The sequence below is a fragment of the Bombina bombina genome, chromosome 1 (assembly GCF_027579735.1).
Source record: "Bombina bombina isolate aBomBom1 chromosome 1, aBomBom1.pri, whole genome shotgun sequence".
NCBI lineage: Eukaryota > Metazoa > Chordata > Amphibia > Anura > Bombinatoridae > Bombina > Bombina bombina.
This window is the reverse complement of record NC_069499.1, coordinates 528611749-528626283: the sequence shown is the minus strand read 5'-3', so window position 1 is coordinate 528626283 and position 14535 is coordinate 528611749. Positions and strand designations below refer to the sequence as shown.

At 37.7% G+C, this 14535-nt stretch overlaps 1 protein-coding gene across 1 annotated transcript; it reads right to left on the bottom strand.

The window, feature by feature from the left end:
- Positions 1–8095: 8095 nt before the first annotated feature.
- LOC128659566 (gamma-crystallin 1-like) lies at positions 8096–13724 on the bottom strand. Its single transcript, XM_053713163.1, has 3 exons — positions 13716–13724; positions 9684–9926; positions 8096–8371 (listed from the first exon to the last, which is right to left on the bottom strand). Exons 1-3 carry the CDS (start codon positions 13722–13724, stop codon positions 8096–8098), a joined length of 528 nt encoding a protein of 175 aa, XP_053569138.1.
- Between the last annotated feature and the right edge of the window lie 811 nt (positions 13725–14535).

Genomic DNA, 14535 nt, shown 5'->3' with positions numbered 1-14535 from the left:
ATTGAAGATGCCGTTGATAGAAGACTTCATCCGGATCATGGACCTCTTCAGCTCCCGCTTGGATGAAGACTTCATCCGGATCATGGACCTCTTCAGCCCCCCGCTTGGGCTTGGATCAGGACATCGGAGGAGCTCTTGAGGACGGATCGGTGAACCTGGCAGGGTGAAGATAAGGTAGGAAGATCTTCAGGGGCTTAGTGTTAGGTTTATTTAAGGGGGGTTTGGGTTAGATTAGGGGTATGTGGGTGGTGGGTTGTAATGTTGGGGGGGATTGTATGTTTTTGTTTACAGGCAAAAGAGCTGAATTCTTTGGGGCATGCCCCGCAAAGGGCCCTGTTCAGGGCTGGTAAGGTTAAAGAGCTTTGAACTTTAGTAATTTAGAATAGGGTAGGGCATTTTTTTTATTTTGGGGGGCTTTGTTATTTTATTAGGGGGCTTAGAGTAGGTGTAATTAGTTTAAAATTGTTGTAATATTTTTCTTATGTTTGTAAATATTTTTTTATTTTTTGTAACTTAGTTCTTTTTTATTTTTTGTACTTTAGCTAGTTTATTTAATTGTATTTATTTGTAGGAATTGTATTTAATTAATTTATTGATAGTGTAGTGTTAGGTTAATTGTAGGTAATTGTAGGTAGTTTATTTAATTAATTTATTGATAGTGTAGTGTTAGGTTTAATTGTAACTTAGGTTAGTATTTATTTTACAGGTAATTTTGTAATTATTTTAACTATTTTAGCTATTAAATAGTTCTTAACTATTTAATAGCTATTGTACCTGGTTAAAATAAATACAAAGTTACCTGTAAAATAAATATAAATCCTAAAATAGCTATAATATAATTATAATTTATATTGTAGCTATATTAGGATTTATTTTACAGGTAAGTATTTATCTTTAAATAGGAATAATTTATTTAATAAGAGGTAATTAATTTCGTTAGATGTAAATTATATTTAACTTAGGGGGGTGTTAGTGTTAGGGTTAGACTTAGCTTTAGGGGTTAATACATTTATTAGAATAGCGGTGAGCTCCAGTCGGCAGATTAGGGGTTAATAATTGAAGTTAGGTGTCGGCGATGTTAGGGAGGGCAGATTAGGGGTTAATACTATTTATTATAGGGTTAGTGAGGCGGATTAGGGGTTAATAACTTTATTATAGTAGCGCTCAGGTCCGGTCGGCAGATTAGGGGTTAATAAGTGTAGGCAGGTGGAGGCGACGTTGTGGGGGGCAGATTAGGGGTTAATAAATATAATATAGGGGTCGGCGATGTTAGGGCAGCAGATTAGGGGTACATAGGGATAATGTAAGTAGCGGCGGTTTACGGAGCGGCAGATTAGGGGTTAATAATAATATGCAGGGGTCAGTGATAGCGGGGGTGTCAGATTAGGGGTTAATAAGTGTAAGGTTAGGGGTGTTTAGACTCGGGGTACATGTTAGGGTGTTAGGTGCAGACGTAGGAAGTGTTTCCGCATAGCAAACAATGGGGCTGCGTTAGGAGCTGAACGCGGCTTTTTTGCAGGTGTTTGGTTTTTTTCAGCTCAAACAGCCCCATTGTTTCCTATGGGGGAATCGGGCACGAGCACGTTTTTGAGGCTGGCCGCTTGCGTAAGCAACTCTGGTATCGAGAGTTGAAGCTGCGTTAAAAATGCTCTACGCTCCTTTTTTGGAGCCTAACGCAGCCTTTATGTGGACTCTCAATACCAGAGTTATTTTTATGGTGCGGCCAGAAAAAAGCCGGCGTTAGTTTTTCGGGTCGTTACCGACAAAACTCCAAATCTAGCCGATAGTTTGGTGGTTCCATATCTTATGAAAATAGTTATAATATAATCACTATGAAAAAAATGCAATGAAGGCTAATGACTGACGTCCACCATCCTCCATTATTATCACTAACACTGATCCAGTCCCATTGCAAAAAAGCCTATTGGATTAACCTGCACCATACATGACTTCTCCACTGCAATTACCTTTTCCCTGGGATATAGTACTTACAGGGGTCTTTTGTTGTTCAGGGTGGTAGTTAGGTGTGCAGATGACTTAGATATTGGGGAAGTAATTATGATGGGGAAGGTCAGTTCTCTTTAATGCATGTGCCACTGCTTTGCCAAGGCAGTTGTCAACACAGCACAACCTTGAATCAGTGATGGTTCTGTAGAAGTTCTGGCTGGTGCTATACTTCTACAATCTTTGTTTTTTTTGTAGCACTCCCAGTTGCAGGAGGGTACAAGATTGTTTCTTAGTACACAGCAAGAGAGACTGTATCCAAGATACAGGGAGGAACAGGAGAATAGTGCAGAAAAAATGTGTTAGGCCAGTTATGCGAAGGTTAATATATTATTTTAGGTGTGTATTTATTTATATGTAAATGTTTGTGTGTGTGTATGTGTTTATTTGTGTGTGTGTTTATAATTTTATATTTGTTTGTGTATCTGTGAGTTTATGTGCAAATGAGTTAGTGTGTGACTATGCCAATATATGGCCCAGATTACGAGTTTTGCGCTAGAGGCTGTGCGGTGCTCATGAGCAGTTTTCACTCACCGCTCACTTACCTACAGCGCTGGTATTACAAGTTTTTACAAACCAGTCGCTAAAAGACAAGAAGTGCGCATTGAGCAAAATTTTGCTCATTTCCGCACTCCAATACCACGGCTGCTTAAGTAAGCGGTGAGCTGGTGTAACGTGCTAGTGCACGATTTCCCCATAGAAATCAACGGGGAGATCCGGCTGAAAAAAAAGTCTAACACCTGCAAAAAAGCAGCGTAAAACTCCTTAACGCAGCCCCATTGATTCCTATGGGGAAATAAAATTTATATTTACACCTAACACCCTAACATGAACCCCCGAGTCTAAACACCCCTAATCTTACACTTACTAAACCCTAATCTGCCACCCCCGATATCGCCGACACCTAAATTATAATTAGTAACCCCTAATCTGCAGCTCAGGACACCGCCACCACCTACATTATACTTATGAACCCCTAATCTGCTGCCTCCAACATCGCCGACACCTACATTATATTTATTAACCCCTAATCTGCCGCCCCCAATGTTGCCGCCACCTACCTACACTTATTAACCCCTAATATGCTGCCCCCAACATCGCCACCACTATAATAAACATATTAACCCCTAAACCGCTGCACTCCCGCCTCGCAAACATTAGTTAAATATGATTTACCCCTAATCTGCCAGCCCTAACATCGCCGCCACCTACCTACATTTATTAACCCCTAATCTGCCCCCCCATGTCGCTGCCACTATATTAAAGTTATTAACCCCTAAACCTAAGTCTAACCCTAAACCTAACATCCCCCTAACTTAAACATAATTTAAATAAATCTAAATAAATATTCCTATCAATAACTAAATTATTCCTATTTAAAACTAAATACTTAACTGTAAAATAAACCCTAAGATAGCTACAATATAACTAATAGTTACATTGTAGCTAGTTTAGGATTCATTTTTATTTTACAGGCAAGTTTGTATTCATTTTAAATAGGTAGAATAGTTATTAAATGGTTATTAACCCCTTAATGACCACAGCACTTTTCCATTTTCTGTCCGTTTGGGACCAAGGCTATTTTTATATTTTTGCGGTGTTTGTGTTTAGCTGTAATTTTCTTCTTACTCATTTACTGTACCCACACATATTATATACCGTTTTTCTCGCCATTAAATGGACTTTCTAAAGATACCATTATTTTCATCATATCATATAATTTACTATAAAAAAAATGATAAAATATGAGGAAAAATGGAAAAAAACACACTTTTTCTAATTTTGACCCCCAAAATCTGTTACATATCTAAAACCACCAAAAAACACCCATGCTAAATAGTTTCTAAATTTTGTCCTGAGTTTAGAAATACCCAATGTTTACATGTTCTTTGCTTTTTTTGCAAGTTATAGGGCCATAAATACAAGTAGCACTTTGCTAATTCCAAACCATTTTTTTCCAAAATTAGCGCTAGTTACATTAGAACACTAATATCTTTCAGGAATCCCTGAATATCCCTTGACATGTACATATTTTTTTTTAGTAGACATCCCAAAGTATTGATCTAGGCCAATTTTGGTATATTTCATACCACCATTTCACCGCCAAATGCGATCAAATACAAAAAATCGTTCACTTTTTCACAAATTTTTTTCACAAACTTTCGGTTTCTCACTGAAATTATTTACAAACAACTTGTGCAATTATGGTATAAATGGTTGTAAATTCTTCTCTGGGATCCCCTTTGTTCAGAAATAGCAGACATATATGGCTTTGGAGTTGCTTTTTGGTAATTAGAAGGCCGCTAAATGCCACTGCGCACCACAAGTGTATTATGCCCAGCAGTTAAGGGGTTAATTAGGGAGCTTTTAGGGAGCTTGCAGGGTTAATTTTAGCTTTAGTGTAGAGATCAGCCTCCCATCTGACACATCCCACCCCCTGATCCCTCCCAAACAGCTCCCTTCCCTCCCCCACCCCACAATTGTCCCCGCCATCTTAAGTACTGGCAGAAAGTCTGCCAGTACTAAAATAAAAGTTTTTTTTTTAAAAATTTTTTTTTATTTCTTAGCATATTTACATATGCTACTGTGTAGGATCCCCCCCTTAGCCCCCAACCTCCCTGATCCCCCCAAAAACCCCTCTCTAACCCTCCCCTCTGCCTTATTGGGGGCCATCTTGGGTACTGGCAGCTGTCTGCCAGTACCCAGTTTGCAATAAAAAGTGCTTTTTTGTTTGTTTGTTTTTTCTGTAGTGTAGCTTCCCCCCCCACCCCCACACAGACAAACCCCCACCACCTTGCTGATCGTTTTTTATTTTTTACATTTTTTCCACCTTTTTTTTTCAACATTTTCTGTAGTGTAGTGGTTCCCACCCACTCCCTCCCCGTGCACGCCCCCAGCCACCCCCGTCCATGATCCCTCCCCCCTTCACATAACCAGGGCCATCGATGGCCGCCACCTGCCTCCCGGTCCGGCTCCCACCCACCAACAAAGTAAGCCACCGATCTCCGGTGCAGAGAGGGCCACAGAGTGGCTCTCTCTGCACCGGATGGCTTAAAAAGGTTATTTCAGGATGCCTCCATATCGAGGCATCACTGCAATAACCGAAAAGCATCTGGAAGCTAGCAGGATCGCTTCCAGCTGCTTTCCACACTGAGGACGTGCAGGGTACGTTCTCAGGTGTTAACTGCCTTTTTTCTGAGGACGTACCCTGCACGTCCTCAGTCGTTAAGGGGTTAACTATTTAATAACTACCTAGTTAAAATAAAGACAAATTTACCTGTAAAATAAAGCCTAACCTAAGTTACACTAACACCTAACACTACACTATAATTAAATAAATTAACTAAATTAAATACAATTAAATACATTAAATTAAATTAGCTAAAGTACAAAACCCCCCCACTAAATTACAGAAAATAATAAACAAATTACAGAAATTTAAACTAATTACACCTAATCTGATAGCCCTATTAAAATAAAAAAGCCCCCCAAAATAATAAAAAACCCTAGCCTAAACTAAACTACCAATAGCCCTTTAAAGGGCCTTTTGCGGGGCACTGCCCCAAAGTAATCAGCTCTTTTACCTGTAAAAAAAAAAATACAAACAAACCCCCAATAGTAAAACCCACCACCCACACAACCAACCCCCCAAATAAAATACTATCTAAAAAAACCTAAGCTCCCCATTGCCCTGAAAAAGGCATTTGGATGGGCATTGTCCTTAAAAGGGCAGTTAGCTCTTTTGCAAGCCCAAACCCCTAATCTAAAAAATAAACCCACCCAATACACCCTTAAAAAAACCTAACATCGACTTACCGGGAGACGCCTTCATCCAAGCCGGGTGAAGTGGTCCTCCAGATGGGCAAAAGTCTTCATCCAAGCCGGGCAGAAGTGGTCCTCCAGACAGGCAGAAGTCTTCATCCAGACGGCATCTTCTATCTTCATCCATCCGGCGTGGAGTGACTCCATCTTCAAGACATCCGACATGGAGCATCCTCTTCTTCCGATGACTAAAACAGAATGAAGGTACCTTTAAGTGACGTCATCCAAGATGGCGTCCCTTAGATTCCGATAGGCTGATAGAATTCTATCAGCTAATCGGAATTAAGGTAAAAAAAATCCTATTGGCTGATGCAATAGAAAGCTCACATTCTATTGGCTGTTTCAATCAGCCAATAGAATGTGAGCTCAATCCTTGTGGCGGCAACTTTGGGGGCGGCAGATTAGGGGTTAATAAGTGTAGGTAGGTGGCGGCGACATTGGAGGTGGCAGATTAGGGGTTAATAAATATAATGTAGGTGTCAGAGATGTTGGGGTCAGCAGATTAGGGGTTCATACATATAATGTAGGGGGCGGCGGTTTCCAGAGCGGCAGATTAGGAGTTAAAAATTTTATTTTAGTATTTGCGATGCGGAAGGGCCTCGGTTTAGGGGTTAATAGGTAGTTTATTGGTGTTAGTGTACTTTTTAGCACTTTAGTTATGAATTTTATGCTACGGCGTTGTACCATGAAACTCATAACTACTGACTTTTAAATGCGGTAGGACTCTTGACAGGGTAGGGTGTACGGCTCACTTTTTGGCCTCCCAGGACAGACTCGTAATATCAGCGCTATGGAAGTCCCATAGAAAAAAGAAGTGTGCGGTGACCCTAAACCTTCAATACTCATAATACCAGTGGGCGTAAAAAAAGCAGCGTTAGGACCTCTTAAAGCTGCTTTTTTTACCCTTTAATGCACAACTTGTAATCTAGCCGTATGTTTGTTAATGGTTTGTGTATGTATGTCTGATTATCTGTGTTTGTGATTATTTCGGTGAAATTGTATGTGCGTATCTGTTGTAGTACACAGTGTAAAGACAGGAGGGAGTGTTTTTTCTTTTTGGTAGCTTTTTCTAGCTTTCCAGATTCTTCAGTTTAGACTCACCCTTTGGTGGAATACTTGAAATAACACTAACAATAGCCTGCCTTCCTATTTCTTTTTCAGACTCGTTAGTATGATGAAGACTGCTACATTCAAGCTATAAATGTTATCTTAAAGCTATGTCCCAGACAATACATAAAGCTTATGATAAGCCTAAAACATGAAAGATATTTTAACATTTATTTAAATTGAGTTTGGGTTAACGTGTCTAACAATTTTCATTGAGCATTCTCTAATAAAATATCAACAACAATATTTGCTAACATTAATATAACTCTATTTTTTTGCATAGTAGATAACTAAACATACAGTTATCATCCATAACTGTTTAACTTTCAGAATCTTTGAAAATATATGTTTTCATAAATATATTGCTATTCTATTAGTTTTATTCTGTAAATGATATGGAATGTTTATCTTATCTGTGTTTTAGAAATACAAACTATTAGAAAACCCCTGCATGAATTCAGCTGCTTTCATAAATGTTTGGCTATAAATAAATGTGAAGACTTGTGAAACTGTGCCTCTAACCTACTTAAAAGACCAGAATAACCTCCTCTTTCAAATTAAGACAGTCACTTTGCCGTCTAATCATCATATGGTGTAAAATTACAGCAATTTAAGAACAATAAAATAAAGTGAAATCCATTCAAGAAAACTTAAATGTTACAGGGAAGAATCCTCTTTAGAACAATGTCACATGCTTAATGAAAAAAGAAAAAAAAAGAATAATGCATTAGTTAAAATAATATTAATTGGTTGATTCATGTTTGATGTAAAAATGGCAGTCACTTATCTCTTTAGAATACATACTTGTTTACAGTCCAAAAATTGTGTGGGTTTTAAACTATAAACCTGTACTTAAAATAATACTAATGCTATTATAATATCCCTTTAAGTGCACAAGCTAAGCCTTTTGTTGTGAATAAATGTAATAGACTTTGAAAAAAATGTGTGGAGTGAACATATTTCTTAAAGTGATGGTAAATCCAAGCATATAACAAACGCTAGGATTTGCCATCACTAAAAATAAAGTGACGTTTAAGTGATCATATATTTAAAAAAGGGTGCTAAACTCACTGTGTGTTGCAAAGATGTTTTGTTCCCTTCTCAAAGTAAAGACATTATTTATGTAATTCAAAAGAATTTATTGAGGAAATGCTATAACATTTTAATGGATATATTGAACACGTCTGAAGGAGCCAACTCTGGAGTTTGAGGCACCCCAATTATTATATTTTCTATATTCTCCAGGTTTCAAGTAATACTGACGTCCTTTGAAGTTGGATTCTTCATAAAACATCCAGTGACCATCTAGCACATTACAGGAGTGGATGTCGTGGTAACGGAATTTCTCATAAACACAAGGACAGTCTTCAGTGAACTCCATCATCTGACCTTTAAAATCCTCTTTCTCATAGACCTTGATTATGAAAGGTCCCCGGTGCTGTGTTAGAAAAAAGATATCATCCACTTGTTAACTCTCTGCTTTTAAATTAAAAAGCATATCTTATCTTCACTCTCACTTTTAAATCTTAAAATCAATTACGTAATATTTTAGGCACCTTTAGCAAATTTACACAATAAACTTAAAACATAATAATAATAATATATTGTGCAAATAGCAGGCTTAATTAATTATGTACAGAAATGTTGTGGTCCTATTTAACTTTGGCATTAATACTGTCAGATTAAATTTTGCATTGCATTGCAAAAGCTTCCGATTGTATGGTTTAATATACAAATAATGAAGCTAAGGTTCATCGTGAATGGTGAATTTAGGTTTTTGATTGCATTTTTTTATTACTAATGTGCCATCTTGGCCCAACCCTTTTTTCCCCTATTTTATTCTTTCCTAATCATCCTCCTTATCTATAATGTTTTTTTTTCACTATAATACATGATTTTACTTCATAAGAAGTAAGACTATTTCTACTTATATAACATTAGATTGGTGACCTGTTAGTAACATTTCTCTGAAACAATATATCAGAAAGAAATTCAAACTGGTTGTATTTACACAAACCAAATGTGAATTAATCACCACACACCAGAAAGATCAGGATTAATATATATATTTTTGGTTGGAAATTTTATTGTCCTACCAATTTGTATTCTGTACATTTAAATATGTTTTTTTTGTGCATACATATATCCCTGCCTCCACAAATGCTATTTCTAATTATATACCACACAGCACATATTTATAAATATAATAGTGGGAAATGAAGAAGGAATTTGAGAAGTGAAATTAATCCTTAGGAATGACAATGTGAATCTTAAACCAATACATAAGAAATTCAATATAATAGGCTAGATTACAAGTATGGCATGAGAACAAAAAGCAGCAGAGGGGGTCGGTCATGTAGCGATGGGCAGTAGTGATGGCTGACTATTTATTGCATGCCCATAAACAGGCGAATTTGCAAGTTTATGGGAACGTGATAAATTAGCCCTCCACTTATAATCAAGCCCTATATTAGAGGCCCCTAAATGGCTATGTTGAAGAGAAAAGATTTTGAGCATTTACATGCAAATACTAAAATATAATGCAAATTTACAGCACACAAATAACTACCATTACTTGTGGGTTTTTCATGTCAAAATGCAAGTTAATATATTCCAAGTTATAAATACTGTAATCAGTTAATCAGGAGAATGGTTATAAATTGATTAAAGGTAGGTTGATGCTGTTTAGATTAATATGCTGTTAATACTATGCAACAGATTGAATATATATATATTTTAAATAAACCTACTTGGGTAGTCAAATGGCAGGATCTAATGGAGTCATTGTAACCCATCCATTGCTGGAAATCAGGATAATCTCCTCGCCTCAGGTAGTACTGATATCCCTTGTAGTTTGGATGCTCATATAGAATCCAGTTACCATTTTCTACACGAATAGAATTACAGCGACTGAAATTTGTGGATAAGTCAGCACAGTCAGAGCTACACTCATATGAGCGCCCCTGAAAATTCTTGTCTTCATAGAAGATGATCTGCAAGATAATGTGTAATAAAAAACTTTGTAAAGTGATACGTTTTTTATTGTAAAGATTTGTATGATAAGGATTACTCTCATATTAGTTAATACAACACCTTTATTTGGCTAACTACTTATTCTACCATAGTTAAAAATGTCCAGGGGATTTAAATAGATACATTATTTGATAAACTTTTTATAGTGAATAGAATCAGCCTGTAGGAAGAAATATGGGTCTTTTGGATCTTATCTGATCTTTATCAAAATCTATGGCCTAGATTTGGAGTTCGGCGGTAGCCGTCAAAACCAGCGTTAGAGGCTCCTAACGTTGGTTTTGGCCGCCCGCTGGTATTTGGAGTCAGTGATTAAAGGGTCTAACGCTCACTTTTCAGCCGCGACTTTTCCATACCGCAGATCCCCCTACGCCATTTGCGTAGCCTATCTTTTCAATGGGATCTTTCTAACGCTGGTATTTAGAGTCGTTTCTGAAGTGAGCGTTAGAGCTCTAACGACAAGATTCCAGCCGCCTGAAAATAGCAGGAGTTAAGAGCTTTCTGGCTAACGCCGGTTCATAAAGCTCTTAACTACTGTACCATAAAGTACACTAACACCCATAAACTACCTATGTACCCCTAAACCGAGGCCCCCCCACATCGCCGACACTCGATTAAAATTTTTAACCCCTAATCTGCCGACCGCCACCTACGTTATATTTATGTACCCCTAATCTGCTGCCCCTAACCCCGCCGACCCCTGTATTATATTTATTAACCCCTAACCTGCCCCCCACAACATCGCCGCCAGCTACTTAAAATAATTAACCCCTAATCTTCTGACCGCAAAGCGCCGCCACCTACGTTATCCCTATGTACCCCTAATCTGCTACCCCTAACACCGCCGACCCCTATATTATATTTATTAACCCCTAATCTGCCCCCCACAACGTCGCCGACACCTGCCTACACTTATTAACTCCGAATCTGCCGAGCGGACCTGAGCGCTACTATAATAAAGTTATTAACCCCTAATCCGCCTCACTAACCCTATCATAAATAGTATTAACCCCTAATCTGCCCTCCCTAACATCGCCGACACCTACCTTCAATTATTAACCCCTAATCTGCCGACCGGAGCTCACCGCTATTCTAATAAATGGATTAACCCCTAAAGCTAAGTCTAACCCTAACACTAACACCCCCCTAAGTTAAATATAATTTACATCTAACGAAATAAATTAACTCTTATTAAATAAATGATTCCTATTTAAAGCTAAATACTTACCTGTAAAATAAACCCTAATATAGCTACAGTATAAATTATAATTATATTATAGCTATTTTAGGATTAATATTTATTTTACAGGCAACTTTGTAATTATTTTAACCAGGTACAATAGCTATTAAATAGTTAAGAACTATTTAATAGTTACCTAGTTAAAATAATAACAAATTTACCTGTAAAATAAATCCTAACCTAAGATATAATTAAACCTAACACTACCCTATCAATAAAATAATTAAATAAACTACCTACAATTACCTACAATTAACCTAACACTACACTATCAATAAATTAATTAAACACAATTCCTACAAATAAATACAATTAAATAAACTAGCTAAAGTACAAAAAATAAAAAAGAACTAAGTTACAGAAAATAAAAAAATATTTACAAACATAAGAAAAATATTACAACAATTTTAAACTAATTACACCTACTCTAAGCCCCCTAATAAAATAACAAAGCCCCCAAAATAAAAAATTCCCTACCCTATTCTAAATTAAAAAAGTTACAAGCTCTTTTACCTTACCAGCCCTGAACAGGGCCCTTTGCGGGGCATGCCCCAAGAATTTCAGCTCTTTTGCCTGTAAAAAAAAACATACAATACCCCCCCCAACATTACAACCCACCACCCACATACCCCTAATCTAACCCAAACCCCCCTTAAATAAACCTAACACTAATCCCCTGAAGATCTTCCTACCTTGTCTTCACCATCCAGGTATCACCGATCCGTCCTGGCTCCAAGATCTTCATCCAACCCAAGCGGGGGTTGGCGATCCATAATCCGGTGCTGAAGAGGTCCAGAAGAGGCTCCAAAGTCTTCCTCCTATCCGGCAAGAAGAGGACATCCGGACCGGCAAACATCTTCTCCAAGCGGCATCTTCGATCTTCTTCCATCCGGAGCGAAGCGGCAGGATCCTGAAGACCTCCAGCGCGGAACATCCATCCGGACCGACGACTGAACGACGAATGACTGTTCCTTTAAGGGACGTCATCCAAGATGGCGTCCCTCGAATTCCGATTGGCTGATAGGATTCTATCAGCCAATCGGAATTAAGGTAGGAATTTTCTGATTGGCTGATGGAATCAGCCAATCAGAATCTAGTTCAATCCGATTGGCTGATCCAATCAGCCAATCAGATTGAGCTCGCATTCTATTGGCTGTTCCGATCAGATTAGGGGTTAAAAAAAATATGCAGGGGTCAGCGATAGCAGGGGCGGCAGAATAGGGGTTAATAAGTGTAAGGTTAGGGGTGTTTAGACTCGGGGTACATGTTAGGGTGTTAGGTGCAGACGTAGGAAGTGTTTCCCCATAGGAAACAATGGGGCTGCGTTAGGAGCTGAACGCTGCTTTTTTGCAGGTGTTAGGTTTTTTTTCAGCTCAAACAGCCCCATTGTTTCCTATGGGAGAATCGTGCACGAGCACGTTTTTGAGGCCGGCCTCGTCCGTAAGCAACTCTGGTATCGAGAGTTGCATTTGCGGTAAAAATGCTCTACGCTCCTTTTTTGGAGCCTAACGCAGCATTTGATTAAACTCTCGATACCAGAGTTAATTTTATGGTGCGGCCAGAAAAAAGCCCGCGGAGCGTTAACAGCCCTTTTACCGCCGAACTCCAAATCTAGGCCTAAGTTTCTATATATCCTATGACTGACATTATTATGTGCAGCAGTCTACATAGTCCATTTCATGCATTTCTTTTAAGTCAATACATACAACTCAATGCAGAGGATAAAAAAAGATATTGGTTATGTTAACCCCTCACTGCACTTTACTCCTAACTGTCTCTGTCCCAAACACCACCCAAAAAAATAAAATAAAACTCACCATCCTGAATGCCTCACCAAACTGTAATAACAATCAAACCAAAAACCCTTTAACCATAACTACTCCTTCTTGATCCTTTAGTGTGAGTTTGGTTAAGTGCACATGGATGACTTAAACAGCTCATGGTTTAGGGTGCAGTGGGTGGGTATTGGTTTAGGTCTAAATGTCGATTACACTGGTACCTATTTAAAATAGGTACAAGTTTTTTCGAAACTGGTGTCAGAAACTGATGGCTTGTAATAATGATAAGCCTTCAGGTACCATTATAATTTAGTGATACATAAATACGAAGCTGTCACTAAATAATAGTAGGTCAAGACACTAAGATGGAGCAGATAAAGAAAATGGTAATTTGTCAAAAAATTTTTTATGAAGGCTCCATTATACAGACTTGAATATCATCTATTTGTCCTACTTTATATTAGGCATGTGCATTTGGATCATTTGTGATGATCCAAATGCAGAAGAAAGCGGCCGCTCTTTTCAGAGCGGATTTCTTCTTGTAAAAGTGCAACATACTAAGATCTGTATTCGCACACTCTGGATTTCCCACTCTGAGAAAAGAGAAAACTAACTCTCACTTTCAGAAATTTGAACATTTCTTTATTTAATAAAACATTACAGAGCAGTCTGGTTTGTATTCCTATATACTTCATAGATCAGCTGTTTGTCAATACACTTACAGTGCTGCTTACCTTTCCCATAGTGGATGGTGTATTATCTGCACAGCTGTATGCTCATGAGTAAAAGGCTGTTGTGCTTTTATATCTATTTCCCATTTGCAGGCTTCAGCAATTTCAGTTTTGTCTAGTAAGGTAAATGTATAGTATGTTCCACTGCTAATTTCTCTTTGTGTGATGACATTGTTAATGTAAGCTTACTGGATGACCTCTTCACATTCACTACACAATGACCTTTTTACTACAAACTATTACTAACTGGTAACCCTTACTAAGGAGAATGTGCTACAACTGGAAATATCCTTAGTTGCAGTGTGTAGCTAGGAGACATAACATATTACCTACTGTAAGGCATAAGCCAACTCATGTAAAATATGTGTATTAAAACAAACTAAATATCAAAGCTTAATGTAATATGTAGTAAAATGATTTACTATGTAATGTTTGGGCATTTGCTTTAAATTTTCGAATATACACATTTAATTTTTTCCAAAACATATGTTCAGTTATTTCAAATTGTATTATAGTATCAATTACTGTAATAAGATTTTTTTGGAAAGAAAATATTACCCCTAAAAAGAATAAATGTCTTGACCATGTGCCGGTCATTAAAACTGAGATTCTATTTAAAAAATTCTGTTGTCAGAGGACCCCTTGGTCATAAGAGGCTAAAGAAGCAAGACTCTTCAACCCAACTTCAAGTATTTTTTTTAATGTAATAGTTATTTTCTTAAATTTTGCTGAGTGTTTAGGTGATATGGTTGTGTGATGGAGAGGAGATGAAATGGGGTTATATTTTCACTGGTGGGTTGCTAGACTTGATAAGTATTTACCA